At 50.1% G+C, this 17,913-nt stretch overlaps 1 protein-coding gene across 3 annotated transcripts in view; it reads right to left on the bottom strand.

The window, feature by feature from the left end:
• Window positions 1-12,832, bottom strand: part of CERS4 (ceramide synthase 4) — a 38,609-nt gene extending 25,777 nt beyond the window's left edge. The window contains exon 1 of one of the 3 annotated variants that reach the window (XM_037824401.1): window positions 12,620-12,832. Coding sequence is in view for 1 of the 3 variants with exons in the window: in XM_037824400.1 (XP_037680328.1) it covers window positions 12,011-12,165 (155 nt within the window). In the remaining 2 variants the exon portion in view is untranslated. Of the gene's footprint in view, window positions 1-11,818; window positions 11,980-12,010; window positions 12,573-12,619 lie in introns of those variants that run through there. The other 2 variants (XM_037824400.1, XM_037824402.1) reach the window with 2 other exon arrangements.
• Between the last annotated feature and the right edge of the window lie 5,081 nt (window positions 12,833-17,913).

Here is a 17,913-nt window from a genome sequence, read left to right as displayed (position 1 = left end):
TTAAAATATACGATAAATATTTTTTGCCCTTTTATGATGCTTTTTTTTTAAATTCAGTTTTATTGAAATATATTCACATAACCATACAATCATCCATGGTAAACAATCAACTGTTCACAGTACAATCATAAAGTTATGCATTCATCACCACAATCAATTTCTGAACATTTTCCTTACATCAGAAAGAATCAGAACAATAAAAAATAAAAGTGAACAAAGAACACCCAAACAACCCCCCACATCCCACCCTATTTGTCATTTAGTTTTTATCCCCATTTGTCTACTCATCCACCCATATACTAGATAAAGAGAGTGTGATCCACAAAGTTTTCACAATCACACTGTCACCCCTTGTAATCTAAATTATATAATCGTCTTTGGAGTCCAGACTACTGGGTTGGAGTTTGGTAGTTTCAGGTATTTACTTCTAGCTATTCCAATACATTAAAACCTAAGAGGTGTTATCTAACTAGTGCATAAGAATGTCCACCAAAGTGACCTCTCGACTCCATTTGAAATCTCTCAGCCACTGAAACTATTTTGTCTCATTTTGCATCCCCCTTTTGGTCAAGAAGATATTCTCAATCCCACGATGCCGGGTCCAGATTCATCCCCAGGAGTCATATTCTGCATTGCCAGGGAGATTTACACCCCTGGGAGTCGGGTCCCACGTAGTGGGGAAGGCAGCGAGTTCACCTGTCAAGATGGCTCAGTTAGAGAGAGAGAGGGCCACATCTGAGCAACAAAGAGGTAATCAGGGAGAGACTTGTAGGCACAATTATATGCAAGTTTAGCCTCTCCTTTGCAGTAACGAGCTTCATAAGGGCAAGTCCCACGATCGAGGGCTCAGCACATCAAACCGCCAGTCCCAATGTTTGTGACAGCATCAACACCAGTCCAGATACAGAAGTCCAACACCTCTGCACCTTCTCCCAGCTCCTCGGGGCAGGGAGGCGGGGAGGCTGTAAATATATTTTTATTCTCTGCCCAAATTACTTTGGGATGTGTCACTATTTCACTCTAACCTAAACTAACCTACCATATCTCACTTCCTATTCAAAGTTCCATGTAATTGTGGTGTTTGAACAAACCGACTGTAGAGTTACACTGTTTAGAAAATATAGATCCTGTATGATGCTGTTTTTAAAAAGGCTTTCACTTCAGAAAATGAAAGCCTGTCTGGATAGAACATATTTTTCTCTATTTCTATGGTTAACTGCTTTTACAGTTAATATTTCCTGAATTTGATATATTTATACATTTGACTGCTGTCTTAAAAAAGTGCCTTGTCAGAGTTAGGGTACTGAGCTGTTGAATTTGAAGCTCTGGAAGTTGTTTCTGTGACAATTCTAAAGAAGTTTCATTGTTTCTAATGCATCAAAGTTAAACAGTGTGATTGTTTTCATGTTCTCTGTCCTTAGTGACAATTGTTTTTACTTCTTTATCTTATATATTTCTTTCTTTTTTTGATAGTTTGTGTCACATGTCAATGATTAAACCAACTAATTCTCTACCAAATAAGTTCTGTGACATTTTGATATGGCATCTTAATTCTTTGTATATATGGAGATGTGTAGAGACAATATTCTAAAGTCCCAAAATGTGGCTCTGAAAGGGGGCAAATGGATGGGCAAAGAATAGTTTTGTTTAGCATATGAGGTCATAGTTCTTAACTATGAGTTTAGTTAAAGATCACACGTAAGTGTGATTTCTGTACCAAAGAGATGCTTATTTTGACATTAGAAAAATATTTTCCTTATATATCTTGAAAACAGCAGTTGTTAAAATGTGTAAAACTAAACTCTTATTGAAACAAACAAACAAAAAGTTCCAACAGCCTACTTTGCAGAACTGGAAAAGCCAATTATCAAATTTATTTGGAAGAGTAAGGGGCCTCAAACAGCCAAAAACATCTTGAAAAAGAATAAGGTCGGAGGACTCACACTTCCTGACTTTAAAGCATATTACAAAGCTACAGTGGTCAAAACAGCATGGTACTGGCATAAAGATAGATATACTGATCAATGGAACTGAACTACGAGTTCACAGATAGACCCTCACACCTATGGCCAGTTGATATTTGACAAGACTGCCAAATCCACTCAACAGAGACAGAACAGTCTCTTCAACAAATGGTGCTGGGAGAACTGGATATCCATAGCAAAAGAATGAAAGAGGACCCCTACCTCACATCTTATACAAAAATTAACTTAAAATGGATCAAACAGCTAAATATAAGAATCAGGACCATAACACTCCTGGAGGATGTAGGGAATCATTCTGAAGATCTTATGGTAGGCAATGGTTTCTTAGACTTTATACTCAAAGCACAAGAAACAAAAGAAAAAATAGGTAAATGGGAACTCCTCAAAATTAAAAACTTCTGTGCTTCAAAAGACTTTGTCAAGAAAGTGAAAAGGCAGCCTATACAATGGAAGAAAATATTTGGAAACCACATATCCAATAAGTGTTTAATATCCAGAATATATAAAGAAATCCTACAGCTCGACAATAAAAAGACAACCCAATTTAAAAATGGGCAAAAAACTTGAATAGATATTTTTCCAAAGAGGAAATACAAATGGCCAAAAAGCAAATGAAAAGATGTTCAACATCAATAGCTATTAGGGAATTGTAAATCAAAACTACAGTGATGTATCATTTCACACCTACTAGAATGGCCACTGTTAAAAAAACAAAAAGTTACTACAAGTGTTGGAGAGGATGTGGAGAAAAAGGAACACTCATTCACTGCTGGTGGGAATGTAAAATGGTACAGCTACTATGGAAGACAGTATGGCGGTTCCTCAGGAAGCTAAGTATAGAACTGCTATATGATCTGGCAATTCTGCTACTAGGTATATACCCAGAAGCACTGAAAGCAGGGATGTGAACAGACGTTTGCACACCGATGCTCACAGTGGTGTTATTTACAATCGTCCAAAGATGGAAACAATCCAAGTGCCCATCAACCAATGAATGGATGAGAAAAATGTAGTCTATACATACGATGGGATATTATTCAGCCATATGAAGGAATAAAGTCCTGATGCATTATGTTGAGTGAAATAAACTAGACACAAAAGGACAAACATTGTATGATCTCTCTAATATGAACAAAGTATAATAAGCAAACTCATAAAGTTAGAATCTAGAATGTATGTTTCCAGGAGATAGAATGGGGGTAGAGAAAGAGGAGCTGATGCTTAATTTGTGCAGATGTTTGGAAATGGATAGTGGTGTACAGTCTATATAGCCATAGAAAACAAAGAAAGTCCTTTGATGTCATTATTGTGAGTATAATTACATTGGTGAATGTGATTATGTTGGTGAATTATGTTGGTGAATGTGGTTGAAAGAGGAAATTTTGGGTCATGTATGTTACTAGAAAGAAAGATAAAATTAGAGGATAAAACATGGGACTGTATAACACAGTGAACCCTACAGTAGAAGATGTCTATAGTGAATGGTACAAATGTAAGAATGTTGTTTCACAAATTATAACAAATGTAAAACATTATTATAAGGTGTTAATAATAGGGTAGTATATAGGAGAGATACACCTAATGCAAACTGTGGACTATAGTTAACAGTAATATTTTAGTATTCTTTAAATATAAATAAATCTCTAGAGACAGAATTAGATTAGTTGTTATGTGGGGCTAGGGAAGGATGGAGGGATTGAGAGGTGACTGCTAAGGAGTATGGGGTTTTTCTTTTTGGAGTAACATGAGTAACATAAATGTTCTAAAATTAATTGTGGTGATGAATGTACAACCTGTGATTATACTAAAAGCCACTGACTGTACACTTTGGATGTATGTATGGTGTGTGACAATATCTCAATAAAACTGCTTAAAAATGTTGGCAATAGGGAAAACTGCATGTGAGGGGGTTATGTGGGAACTCTGTACCTTCTGCATCATTTTTCTATGAACCTACAACTGCTCTAAAATGAAAATGTACAGAGCCTCAGTGATCTTTAGGACAATATCAAAAGGTCTAACATGCATGCAATTAGAGCCCTAGCAGGAGAGCAGAAAGAAAATGGAGCAGGGAAAGTACTTCAAGAAATAAGAAAAAACACCAAAGGACTTTCTATGTTTTCTATGGCTACATAGACTGTACAGATGCAGTCAGCACTCGTGAGAGTTATTATTTCAGGAAATCAGGGGTGGGAGCTGTTTGACTTGTATTGTGTTTCATTTATTTGTGCAAGGACAGTGTTTAAGGATGACTTTTTAAATAGCAAATTATATTAATATAAGAGAGAAGAAAATTTTCATTGAAGGGGAGGTAGACTCAGAAGACGGGCTCAGGCTCAGAGGGATGTTTCTGTTTGGGGATACTCCAGCCTGGGTGGTATGGGGTAACACTCCCTGATCCCAGTTCACCACTTAAGAAACCAATTCCCAGTCGAGTCAGCCCCTTCACTGGGGCCACTGCCCACCTTCCAGGCTGGAGAGAAATGTGGGCTCCGAGTTGCGCTCTGATGGCATTTTCTCCTCTATCCAGCCTGGCCTAACATCTGCCCCAATGACCCACCAGCTGCCAGCTCCCTGGTGACAGCAGGCTTGGAGGCAGGTTGGATGAAAGGCCAAGTAGCCACAAAGCCATACTGTTTTCTGGGAACATGGGCCTCCCCTACAACCTTGCCAGGGGATTGCCCAACCTGCTTGGGAACGTTGGTTAACATCCCAGGAATGAAAACGGCCATTGTCTATCGGACACTTGCCCCAGGGCTGGGCCCATGCCACTTTTTGTTCCACCTCCCTGCATCAGAAATGTGAGCCATGCTCTGAGGAAGATGCCCTTACCGTCCCCATTGCACAGATGAGCAAACAGAGTCTCAGGGATGCCATGGCATCTACTCAGAGCCACATTGGAATTTGAACCCAGGTCTATGGTGCTGGGGCTGCCAAAGGATTCTTGGAAAGAAGGATCTGCCTGTTTCGTTTTGCTTTTTGGGGGTGGGGGGGTGTATCTGAAACAGCGGCCGTCAGAGGAGAGGGACAGACAGATGACCTGGGTCTCCACAGGGGATCCCCTTGAAGAGCCGGGGCCAGCGAAGGCCTCCCTGCAAAGCCTTATCTGCAAAGTCAGCAGGACTGCGGATCCCTCTACTCTTACTTTACTAAAACTCCCTCCTTCTTGTAACTCCTGCCTCCCCTTCCCAGCCCAGTCTCCCCTAGAGGTGCCCACACTGCCTCCCCTTCATCCCCCACCACTGCCTCCCCATCCCCACCTCACTACTCCCAGCGGCCACGTTCCTGTTCATGACCTTGCAATGGCCCATCCTCCCTCTTTGTCCTTCCAAGAACTGTGACTTCCTGGTCCCTCTCCACCAGTCTCCAACCCAAGCTCTTTGTTTTCTGCTTTGGCTAGTCTCTGCTGCTGGCGAGACTGCCCTGGCCCCCTCGTGCTACCCGCTCTCCCTAGGACATCTCACCCGTCCTGGGTACTGTCTCCCCTGTGCCGCTCAAGCAAGTTCCTCCTCTGCTCATTCCCACTGCCACAGCCTCGTGTCTCTCGCCTGAACTGTGACCGCCACCACCCTCATCTCCCTCCCCTCCACGAGCATCCAGACTGTCTTCCTAAGATGCACATCTGACCCTCAGCTTTAAGTTCTGCAAGTGCCCCCAACGACCCGGGGAACTTGCAGTTCCCAACATGACTCTGTGCCTTTGCACATGCTGATCCCCCTATCAGTAACGCCATTCCTTCTGCCTGCCACACTCCCGACTCTGCTTTCCACATCCTCCCTCCTGGAAGCCCTGCTAGGTGCCCCTGGGCCAGGTTAAGGGCCCCTTGCCTGGGCTCCCCCAGAACTTTCAGGGCAACTATCTATCTCCCCCAGTAGCCTGACGATGGGGCCCGGCCTGACCTCTCCATCTTCCCAGCCCCCGACACAAGACAGGTGCCCAGTGCTGTTCACTGAACGGACAAATGAGTGAAAGGCAAACCTGAAGCCCGGGTTCCAGCTGCAGACACCCAGGACCCCAGGGCAGGCTTTCCTACCGCCGCATCTTCACTGTGATGCACCCAAGAGTCTCCGTCTAAAGGTTCACTTTTCTTTTTTTCCAAATACATTTATTTTCAGAGGAAACTATCCTTCCCTCCCTTAAAGAGAAAGCCAGCATCAGCATCACATGCAGAGAGCAGCCATAAAAAACAACAAAAATGGAACGATGTAGGTCCTGGCCTGGCCAGTCCCTGCTGCTGGGGAGACTGCTTCCCGGGCACCTGTCATCCAGCAGTGGCCACAGGAGCCACTGGCCTTGACGTCACTATAAGGTTGGAGGCAGATGCTGAAAAGGGATGGTTCTGTGAACTGACCTGGCACACAGGCCACCCTGGGTATTTCACAGCTGAGGGATATGCCGCCCCAGAGGTGACCCAGTGGCTGTTTCCTGGGAGGCGACAAAGGTGACAGAGCAAGGGCTGGATCAGAAAAGCTAAGGAGGAGGCTAACAGTGGGGTAAGTGGCAGAGACAGAGTCCTGTGGGTTGTGTCCAGGTGTCTTCAAGGGGTGGGGTAGTACATTGGGGCAGACAGGTGAGATCTGGGAACCACCTGCTTGGGCAGGTATTTGGGGGCACAGGGGTGGGAGGGGGCAGGAAGAGCCCAGTGAGCAAACGGAGGCTCCAGGGGCCATCCAAGAGACGGGGAGAGGGCAAGATCCCAGGACCCCCGAGGTGCTGCCTTTGTACACCCTGACTTGGTATTCATCTGAAAACAGGCCCATGCACCTGCCCAGGTTGCAGGGGAGCCCAGGGGCCAGCAGGCCAGGCAGGCATCACACATGCCAGAAACATGAGACAGCAACAAACGGTGGACTTCAGAGACTGGCGACCCGAGTGTGTGGGGTTCCAGGCCCCATGGGGGTGGCAGAGCCAGGAGCCCCAGTCAGGATGCTGACGCTGCAGTGCAGGGAATGTTTGTGTAATTCGAGGCGAAGCACTTCCTCTGAGATGACAGATATGAGGGACAGCCCCTCCTCTCTGTGATGTACAGATATGAGGGCAGGTGAGCGGAGGAGGGGTATAGAGGGAGGCTGGGAAGCAGAGGATCAATTGCTTTTCTCCGCCCGCCCCCTGCCTCCCACCGATCCCTCACTCAGCAGCCCAAAAATTCACTCCTGGTAAAAGTCTGCCCCACCCCTGCTCAAGAGCCTGTGGCCCGCAGGAAAAGCTCCTCACCGGGCATTAGGAGCCTTTGTGTCCACGGTACCACCCTGCAGCCACCCCGACTCAGTGGTTCTCAGCTCCCCTGTGGTTTCCAGCCAGGGGTGTCCGGATGGATTCCCAGGGTCTGTTTAAGTCTCAGAAGCCTTGCTCAGAGGCCAGGCCCTTGCCCCAGCTCTTCCCTCTGAGTTTGTCGTTTCCACCACCTGAATCCCTGACCTGGCTGACTCCTGCTCACCTTTTGTAGGCTGGGTCAGGGGTCTCCTCTTGCCTCTGGAGCCTGTGGCTTCTCCATTTTGACCAGATTATTCCGCTGGCAAACACCCAGGAACATGCCTAGACAGACGTGCTCCCGCCGGACAGTGGGCTTGGGGAGCACAGTCAACAGTTCAACTCGGGCCTCAGCTCACCCGTCAGCTCCTCAAACAGGCCCCGACCACCCGAAGTAAAAGGAATCTCCCCCGCTCTCATCACACCTCTGGAAAGTTCTAGAAATCTGTGGGGAAGTCCTGAGTGTCCTGCCTCAGAGTCTGGGTTCCTGGGAGACTCAAACTCAAATCTGGCCCGGACTCCTTCCAGCCTCTGCCGGGTCCCCGGGAAGCCACAGGAGCAGTACATGTCAAGCACCGGGTGCTTCTCTCGTCCCCATTTGACAGCAGGAGGTACCCAGCAGAGTTGCCCAAGGTCATCAGATAAACAGCAGAGAGCCAGAACCCAAACCCAGGACCACCTATCTTCAGACACAGACCTTTAATGGCCACCCTGGGTGGCTCCCCAAGTCCTGCCCCACCCCAGTTCACCCTCTCAGGCTGCAGCTGGAAGGCCCCCATTCCACAAACATTTATTGAGCACCTACTGTGTGTGCCAAGTACAGGGCTGTGCATGGAGTCCCAGCAGGGAACACACTAGACGAGCACAAGGTAGGTGGGTAGGTGGGTGGGAGGCAGTTACTATATATTTTGTTAAATAATTTATTTCATTATGTCCAGTGGTGTTCATAACCATGGAGAGAGAATATGGCAGGGAAAAGGAATCAGGAGTCAGGGAGCTGGGAGGGTCGCAATTTTGAAGACGGACGTAGGGAAGGCCTCCCTGAGGAGATGATGTTTCCAGGCATCTTGAAGGAAGGGAGGGAGGGAGCCAGGTGGAGACCCATGGGAAGAACATTTCAGGCGGTGAGACGGCCAGTGCAAAGGTCCTGAAACAGGACTGTGCCTGGTGGATTCAAGGCACAGAGGGGAGAGTGGGAAGCACTAAGGGCAGGGCGGTGACAGGCCGGACGCGTAGCTCCTTGTACTGAGACCTGCCCGAAACCGACCTCTCAGATGAGAAACAGATCCAGAGGCAGGTATTTTCAGAGCTCGTCCTGCCCTACTGCCCCTCCTGTCACCGTCAGTGTCCTCTGCCATCTCCCAGAGCTCAGCCTCTACACCCCAGCCCTGGCCCTGACAAAGGGAGGGCCAGGGGGAGCCTCCCCTAGGCATGCCCACCCCCAATCTGGAGACGGACAGTGGGGATGCCCCCGTTGTACTGTCTTATCCCCTCCATGCCCCTCTTCTCTGGGTCCCAGCATCTGAGTGTCTGAATCCTTTTGGTGAATCCTCCAAGGCTACAAGGGTTTGGGACATGCCCTGGTCTGCAGAGAGGCTGGGAGGCCCATGCCCACGTAGGACGTGAGGGGCGAGAGGAGGAGCACGTCTTTTCTCCTCTCAGTGAGAAGGCAATGACGGCGACTGACAGGTGGCCATTCCCGGAACACACCTGCTTCCGCTTTGGCAGCTCACCCAGCTCACCCTGGAGGCCCAGCTGGGTCCCCTGGGGCCCCTACTGCCATTCTGAGAACGTCCTGGCTCCTCCACCCAGCTCGGGCTCCTCCTTGGCCTGCTCAGCCAGTCGTGGCCCCTCCTCCTCCCTGGCCTCAGTCATGGGGCCTCCACACACACCCCCTTGGTGCCCTCTGCCTGGCTTCTGCCCTCCGCTTTCTCTTCAGGGGAGTCTGGGCCAGCTGAACCCCCCAGGTGTGGGATGAGCCGCTCCATCCGCCCCTCTCCCCACTTCCCCTTCACTCACTCTGCTCTAGCCACAGCTGTTCCTCTGACATGCCAAGTCTGTTGCAGCCCTAGGGCCTTTGCACTTGCTGGTCCCTGTGCACAGAAGGGTTTTCCCCCAGAAAACCAGCTGGCTGGCTCATTCTCATCCTTCAGGTATTGCTCTCCCCACCTCTCCAGAACATCAGCTCCATGAGGACAGGTCTGGGGGGGCTTCATTTTGTTCCCTGCTGTGTCCCCAGTGCTTCCAAGTGCAGGCACTACAGAAGTGTTTGCTGAAGGAACAACTGAATGACACATAGACAGGAGCAGAGAGGAGACAGGGCCAGGTACAGGCCAGAGAGGGTCCCCAGGGTGTGTATGGCTGGCAGGGGATTGATCCCTCCTCAGACACAGTTATAGGACCCTGGACCAAAATAAGGCTGCAGGAATCCAGAAGGGGTTGGGAAGAGAGGGCAGAGCTGAGCTCCTGACAGTTGAGTCATATAAACAAAGATATCGACTCCAGATTGAGGGAGGAGAAAGGCTTCCTTTATGCCATCCATGTCTGAGCCAGGCTGATCTTAGTGCCCTACTCCAGGTGGCAAAGAAGAACCTGTTCTGAATGGCTTGGGGTGTGGTTGAGGGGAACAGGAAGGACAGCCACATAAGGAAAAGAGACACCTGTCAGCAATTACTGAAACGGGATTCAGAGGCCTGGCTGCCCCCTTCCACCTTTCCAAAGCCCTCATTCCTTTGGCTTCTGGCTTGCCACCCGCCCTTGATTTCCTTTGGGCATATTTCACCCAAGCTCACCCCACTCCATGCCTCCACCAGCACCTCAGTTTCCAAACAGACTGCTGACTAGACCCTGAACTTGCTCTCCCAGTGCTCAGGCAGAAACTTGGGAGGTAACTTAAGAGTTGACTCCTCTCTCTCACCCCTACACCTTCCAATCTACCTAGCACTTGCCCAATTCTCGCCCATCTATGTCTCCACCCTGGCCATCACCCCTAGCCTGGACCACCTGGATCAGTGCAGCGGCCTCCATCCTGGTCACCAGGTGCCCACCCTCACTCCCTGTCTCAAAATAACTCCCACACGGACCTCTCAAAGCCTGCATGCTGGCTCCTCCTGTCCCCCTCGGTCCCTTGTAGCCCCGGCCTCCCCTTTGTTTTAAATTCCTTCACGGCCCTGCAACACAGCCAGCTGTAACCTCCTCCAGGAGGGCCTCCTTGACTCTTCCCAGGTACCCACGCTATAACGTTCCAACAGCCTCCCATTACCATTCACCGGGCACTTGTCACCAGCTGGCACTAGGCTCAGTTCTTTTGCCTCTGGGGTGGGGACTGCCATTATCCTCATTTTACGAGTGAAGAAACTGAGACCAGAGGTGGCGAAGTCACCGGCCCCAGGCCACTGAACTCAAAACTGGCAGAACAGGGTTTGAGGCAGCTCCACATCCCCGCCGGCCAGCCGAAGTACCCAGATAAGATGAAAGCATGCCCCCCCACCCCGCCCGACATCTGCCTTCCTGCGGGCAGCTTGCGAGTGGGCAGGGGGGTGGGGAACCTGGCCTGTTCCCTGCTGCCAACGACACAGTCAGACACAGTCACCCTGCACCGTGAGTGCTCGCTCGGAGCCAGGCACAGGGCCAACCGAACCCGCTCTGTGCCTGACTCACCCAACTGGCAGCCAGTCCTGGGTCTGGATGCAGGAGGCGTTATGCATGGCTCTTCTTTCTCAGAGCAGGAAACAGAGGCCCACTGGCCCTCAACTCCTGCCTGACTGAAGTTACCTCTCACAGGTCCGCTAAGCCCTTTCTGCTTTGGCTTCCTTGGAGCTGAACACTCCCCAGGAATAGGCATTACCAACCCATTGTACAGATGGGCAAACTGAAGCTCAGAAAGCTTCCCTGGGGATACAGGGAATGACCCCAGGCTTTTATCTTCTTCCTCCTCCCTCCTGCCCCTACCCCCAAGGTACTTCCTCCTGCTACCTCCCAGTCCCCCTCCTGGGAGCCAGCAGGCTGTCTCAGCAAAGAAACATCCCGCCTGCTTTCTCCGAGGACTACCTCCTCCTTCCGGCTTGCCTGAGCCTAGGATAGAGGAATTCTGGCACCCCACCCCCATTTCCATGTTTATTCATATCAGTGGCTCCTGGAAGGGGAAGGAGTTGAGGCTGGGGAGGCTGAGGGCTTCAAAGACTGTCCCACACTCCTGTATTCCTATCAGGAGTGGCTCCGGATGATGGGTCTGGGGTCAACCCCGCAGTGCCAGGCTGGCCCCTATGCCTAGGCTCGACTCGGGTCCCCAGAAGCCTCCCCCTTCACATGGCATCTCACAGCTTTTACAAACCAGAGGCAGTCAGAACAGCCCCTCACCCCACCCCAACAGGCAACCCCAGACCCACTCCTCTGACAATCACCCCCTCCCTCCCAACAATTAAGCCCTCCAGTCTCCCAGCTGCCCAGACCAGAAATTTCCTGGATGTGCTTTCCTCACACCTGAGCGGACAAGGAATCCAGACCCCGTGCTTCCGCTCAAACGAACCCCCAGTTGGCGCACTTCCCACCAACCCACTTCCAGCAGGGTCCAGGTCACCAACCTTCCAGATTCCGGACTTCTGCCCTCCAGCCCTGCAACCCCTTCTCCCTCAGTGGCTGTGGGAGCTTCTTAGAACACAATCGGATCATGTCACTCACTGTTGGAAGCCGTGGTCCCCACGGCCTTGGGAGTGGAATCCACACATATTCGCCACCTCCTTCCAGGCCCTTCCCAACCTCCGTTCCTCGCTCACCACGCTCTGGCCACGCTGGTCTCTTTCCTGCTCTGCAAACGCCAGGCCGGGCCCGGTCTCAGGATCCTGCCATTTTCTGGGCCTAGAAAGCCCTGGCGGCTGGTCAAATCGCGTCGAACCCCCTCACTCCCGACCGCCATCCCAGCCGGATCCATCCCTACCCACTTCCTTCATGTTGTCTTCCCAGCAACTTAGCGCGCGCTAGAACGATCCGTCCTCTCATCTGTTTACGCTGTCACCAGCCGTCCACACGGCCGGGGCTGAGGGCTCCGAAGCCAGGGGCTCGGCGGCATCCCCCTCCCCGGCCCGCCGGCGACACTAGGTCCACACTCGGCACCGATTCGCTGGAAACTGGCCGCCACTCTGGCTGCACTCCTCGGGCTCACACATCCGGATTCTCCCGCGTCACGGTGCCGGTCTCGCCCCCATTCCCTCGGGCCCTGGGGAGCAGGGCTCGCTCGCGGGAGGCGGCCCGGGGCCCAGAAGGCAAGCCCGAGCGGCAGTCCCAGGCGGGGTCAGCGGGGGGCCTAATGGCCCCGGCCACGGCCGCGGAGGCGGGGCCCGAGCGCAGCGGCGAGGGTGGCCTGCAGGGTGGCGGCGGCGGCTTACCTCGGGGCGCACCGGGGGCCGGCGGTGGAGCTGGAGGAGCAGCAGACATGCGCTACCCGCGCGAGGTAGCCGAACTCCACTCTCCCGCACCGCCTCGGCCGCAGGCCCGGAGGAGGCCGGCGGAGGGAGGAGGCCGGGGGCGGAGAAGGGGGCGGAGCCTCGCCGCGGCGTGGGAGCGGGGTGGTCGCGGCGCTCGGCCCCCCTGCGCGCAACCCGCCCCCTTCCAGGTCCCCGGCAGGGCGCCCCCAGGCTCCATCCCCCGCCTCCGGGCCCCGCCCCCGGCTCCAGCCCCTCCCCAAGGAGCGCTGGGCGGGGCTCCAGCCCGCGCTTGGACTGACTCTCGCCTTTGAACTTGGCACTCTCCGACGCGCGCTCCCTCCCGACCCGCCTGCACATCCCCGGCTCCGGCCCCCTCTCGGGTCCCCCCTCCCTGGCCCAGCTTTGGTCCGCGCTTCAGCTAACACCGCGGCGCTCCCCGCGGCAGGCCTCCGCGGCCGCCCCGAGTGGCCCGAACCTGGGGACCGGTCCCAGCTCGCCGGCCAGGCGGGTTCTGGGGAGTCTTAGTGGGGGTTCCCAGAGCTGCTGACCAACCGTCTGCCCTCTGAGCGAGTGGCTTCACCTTTGGACGATAAGTGGGAAAAGAAACCTCTCCCTGAGTCAGCGCACTAGATCCAGGGCGCAGCGCGGAAAGGCCGGGCTTCCCTGGCCTGGGGCCCTGAGCAAATTGCTTCAACGAGCTGAGATTTTCTTTCTTTCGGGAGGAAGGGGGAGGGGGGTGGGCGGCCTCTTAGACTAGTGTGAAAGAACCTGTCGCCCTGAGGCCAGCTTCCCGGCCTTTGTGCTTGCTGTTCACTCTGCTAGACTATTCTTCCCAGTTTGAAATGCGTAACTCGAGCCTCAACTCAGATGTACCCCCCTCAGAGACCGCCCACCACCGCCTCCCTTCACCTCTGCAGCACCCCCACCGAACCCATCCAGTTTATTGTCTGCCCATCCTGCCCAGCTATTTTGCACATCTGAAAAGGAGGATAACAAAGCCGCTTTTCTCTGGTGTTGCTACTGGAGAGATGTCGCCTTCGCGCCTTCCACCTTGGGGGCGCTCAGAACTTGGCAGCCGTCTTTATTAATAGTAATGCGGGGAGACGTTGTGGAACCGGGTGAGGCCAGGCCCCAGGGGAGAAGCAGCTGGTCCCCGGAAGAGGAGGAGGAAGAGGGGAGGGGAGGGCTCCAAAGAGATTTCAGGTGGAAAGTACCATGCAAGCAAAAGTGGGGAGACTGGAGGACAGAGCGTGGGAGGAAGGGGGCCTTCTGCTGTTGGATGCTTCTTGGAGGCCTCAAGCCTTCGTTCTCCCCACCCTCCCTCAACCCTGAGCATAAAGCCCAGGCCTGACCTCAAGCCTGAGAATGGGTGGCTGTTCAAGGCAGGCTTCCAGGAGGAGGTGACATCTGAGCCTGGAAGATGGGTAGAGCCAGCCATAAAGATCCTTGAGGCTCCTCCAGAAACGTACCATTGGATTTAAAATTAGGCTACCATGTGGAGGAGAGTATGGGAGATAGAGGGGAAGCAAGGAGGCCAGGCTAGGGTCACCCCATTGGGCAGCTGGGTGAGAGCAGCTAGGGCCTGGCCTTGGGGTGGCATGTGGAAGTGAAGGGAGGAACTTGAGAGGAATGGAAGCCAGGCCTGGTTGGTGGTGGGGAATGGAGAGGTTTCTGAGCTGATGGGTCCAGTGTGGGGTATGGGGGGGTAGCCCTAGGGAGGCTGAGAGCTCCTTCTTCCCCCTCCCTCCAGTTCTTTGCACCCTCTGTGCTTGAATTGGGGGCAGAGAGGTGGGATTGAGCCAGCTGGTTTTTAGACCCTGGGCCCCTCTTTATCCCTGCTGCTCCCCACTAGCCAATCAGCTGGCCCCGGCCATACTGGCCTTTTCCCAGGCCCCAGGACTGCTCCCTGTAGAATGCACCACCCCACCCCCCATGCGCACATCCTAATCTCCAAAACCTATGAATATGTGACTTTACATGGCAAAAGGGGCTTTGCAGATGTGATTAAGATGTGATTAAGATTATCTTGAGATGGGGAGATGGGGTCCACAGAGACTCCAGTAATCCTTATAAGAGGGAGAAACAGGAAGGTAAGAGAAGGATTTGGGATGCTGGAAGCAGAGAGATTTGAAGATGCTACTATGCTGCTGGCATTAAAGCAGAAGAAGGCACCACAAGCCAAGGAATGCCAGAAGTCTCTGGAAGCTGGGAAAGTCAAGGAACCGATTCACCCCTGGAGCCTCCAAAAGGAATGCAGCCTGTCGGCACCTGGAGACTCATTTTGGACTTCTGACCTCCAGAACTGTAAGCTAATACATTTGTGTTGTTTGAAGATGCCTTTTTTTTTTCCCCAATAAAATGTGTTTCTTTTCTTTTCTCTTTTAACATTCTTTTGCACCTTGCTTTTTTAATGTAGTGTTCCTTGGAGCTCTTCAGTAATCAGTATATAAAGAGATCTCCTTTTCTCCCTTTTTTTTTTTAAGGTAACAGCTTTGTTGAGATATAATTCACATATGGTACAGTTCACCTATTTAAGGTGGCAAGGTGATGGTTTTTAGTATATTCACAGAGTTGTGCAACCATCTCCACCCTGTTCTTTTTCATAGCGGTAGTGTGTTCCACAGTTGAGCTAGTTCTTTGACCAGCCTCTAGATGGACAAGGAGGTTGCTTCTAATCTAAACAACAGTGTAATGAATAACCTGGTGTGAATGTTATCTCACGTTCCTAGAGTAGATCTGTTTGATAAATTCCTAGAACTAGAACTGTGAGTCAAAAGGGCATGGGGTGGATGCAACTTTGATGCCTATTTTGCCAAAGGGTTTCCCACAGAGCTCCCCTACTGCAAGCAGCATTACCAAAATCTGCTAATCTGAGCAGTGAAAAATGGTGTTGTTCTAATTTGCATATTTATTATTTTGAGTGAGGCTGAGCACCTTCCCTCTGTTTAAAAGGTGAATCTCTATTCTTTTCCTGGAAACTTTTTTTTTTAAGTCATCAGGATTTTTTCTTATTTATTTACAGCTGCTTTTATTTTTACTGTATAAAATACAATAGAAGTTCCTTTTAATATTAAAGAAATTACTTCTTATTCTACAATATGAATTGCAATTTCTCCCCTAGTTTGTTGTATTTTTACTTTGCTTATAACGTTTTCTCCCTATGCATCTATTTGGATTTTTCTGAGGTTGGATTTACTCACCTTTTTCTTTTATGGCTTTTATGTTGAATTTGTTTTTCTTAAAAAGGCCTTTCCTACTCTCAAATTGTTATTTTTAAAAGGTCCCCATGTGAGAGTTGGATATCCATATCCAAAAGAATGAAAGAGGACCCCTACCTCACCCCCTACACAAAAATTAACTCAAAATGGACCAAAGATCTCAATATAAAAGAAAGTACCATAAAACTCCTAGAAGATAATGTAGGAAAACATCTTCAAGACCTTGTATTAGGCGGCCACTTCCTAGACTTTACACCCAAAGCACAAGCAACAAAAGAGAAAATAGATAAATGGGAACTCCTCAAGCTTAGAAGTTTCTGCACCTCAAAGGAATTTCTCAAAAAGGTAAAGAGGCAGCCAACTCAATGGGAAAAAATCTTTGGAAACCATGTATCTGACAAAAGACTGATATCTTGCATATATGAAGAAATCCTACAACTCAATGACAATAGTACAGTCGGCCCAATTATAAAATGGGCAAAAGATATGAAAAGACAGTTCTCTGAAGAGGAAATACAAATGGCCAAGAAACACATGAAAAAATGTTCAGCTTCACTAGCTATTAGAGAGATGCAAATTAAGACCACAATGAGATACCATCTAACACCGGTTAGAATGGCTGCCATTAAACAAACAGGAAACTACAAATGCTGGAGGGGATGTGGAGAAATTGGAACTCTTATTCACTGTTGGTGGGACTGTGTAATGGTTCAGCCACTCTGGAAGTCAGTCTGGCAGTTCCTTAGAAAACTAGATATAGAGTTACCATTCGACCCAGCGATTGCACTTCTCGGTATATACCCGGAAGATCGAAAAGCAGTGACACGAACAGATATCTGCACGCCAATGTTCATAGCAGCATTATTCACAATTGCCAAGAGATGGAAACAACCCAAATGTCCTTCAACAGATGAGTGGATAAATAAAATGTAGTATATACACACGATGGAATACTACGCGGCAGTAAGAAGGAACAATCTCGTGAAACATATGACAACATGGATGAACCTTGAAGACATAATGCTAAGCGAAATAAGCCAGGCACAAAAAGAGAAATATTATATGCTACCACTAATGTGAACTTTGAAAAATATAAAACAAATGGCTTATAATGTAGAATGTAGGGGAACTAGCAATAGAGAGCAATTAAGGAAGGGGGAACAATAATCCAAGAAGAACAGATAAGCTATTTAACGTTCTGGGGATGCCCAGGAATGACTATGGTCTGTTAATTTCTGATGGATATAGTAGGAGCAAGTTCACAGAAATGTTGCTATATTAGGTAACTTTCTTGGGGTAAAGTAGGAACATGTTGGAAGTTAAGCAGTTATCTTAGGTTAGTTGTCTTTTTCTTACTCCCTTGTTATGGTCTCTTTAAAATGTTCTTTTATTGTATGTTTGTTTTCTTTTTAACTTTTTTTTCATACAGTTGATTTAAAAAAGAAGGGAAAGTTAAAAAAAAAAAAAAAAAAACAAGGGAAAAAAAAAGATACAGTGCCCCCTTGAGGAGCCTGTGGAGAATGCAGGGGTATTCGCCTACCCCACCTCCATGGTTGCTAACATGACCACAGACATAGAGGACTGGTGGTTTGATGGGTTGGGCCCTCTACCACAGGTTTTACCCTTGGGAAGACGGTTGCTGCAAAGGAGAGGCTAGGCCTCCCTATGGTTGTGCCTAAGAGCCTCCTCCCGAATGCCTCTTTGTTGCTCAGATGTGGCCCTCTCTCTGGCTAAGCCAACTTGAAAGGTGAAATCACTGCCCTCCCCGCTACGTGGGATCAGACACCCAGGGGAGTGAATCTCCCTGGCAACGTGGACTATGACTCCCGGGGAGGAATGTAGACCCGGCATCGTGGGACGGAGAACATCTTCTTGACCAAAAGGGGGATGTGAAAGGAAATGAAATAAGCTTCAGTGGCAGAGAGAATCCAAAAGGAGCCGAGAGGTCACTCTGGTGGGCACTCTTACGCACACTTTAGACAACCCTTTTTAGGTTCTAAAGAATTGGGGTAGCTGGTGGTGGATACCTGAAACTAT

The sequence above is a fragment of the Choloepus didactylus genome (genome assembly GCF_015220235.1).
Source record: "Choloepus didactylus isolate mChoDid1 chromosome 25 unlocalized genomic scaffold, mChoDid1.pri SUPER_25_unloc2, whole genome shotgun sequence".
In the NCBI taxonomy this organism is placed as follows: domain Eukaryota; kingdom Metazoa; phylum Chordata; class Mammalia; order Pilosa; family Megalonychidae; genus Choloepus; species Choloepus didactylus.
The sequence above is the reverse complement of the archived record's forward strand: the minus strand, read 5'-3'. Positions and strand labels throughout refer to the sequence as shown.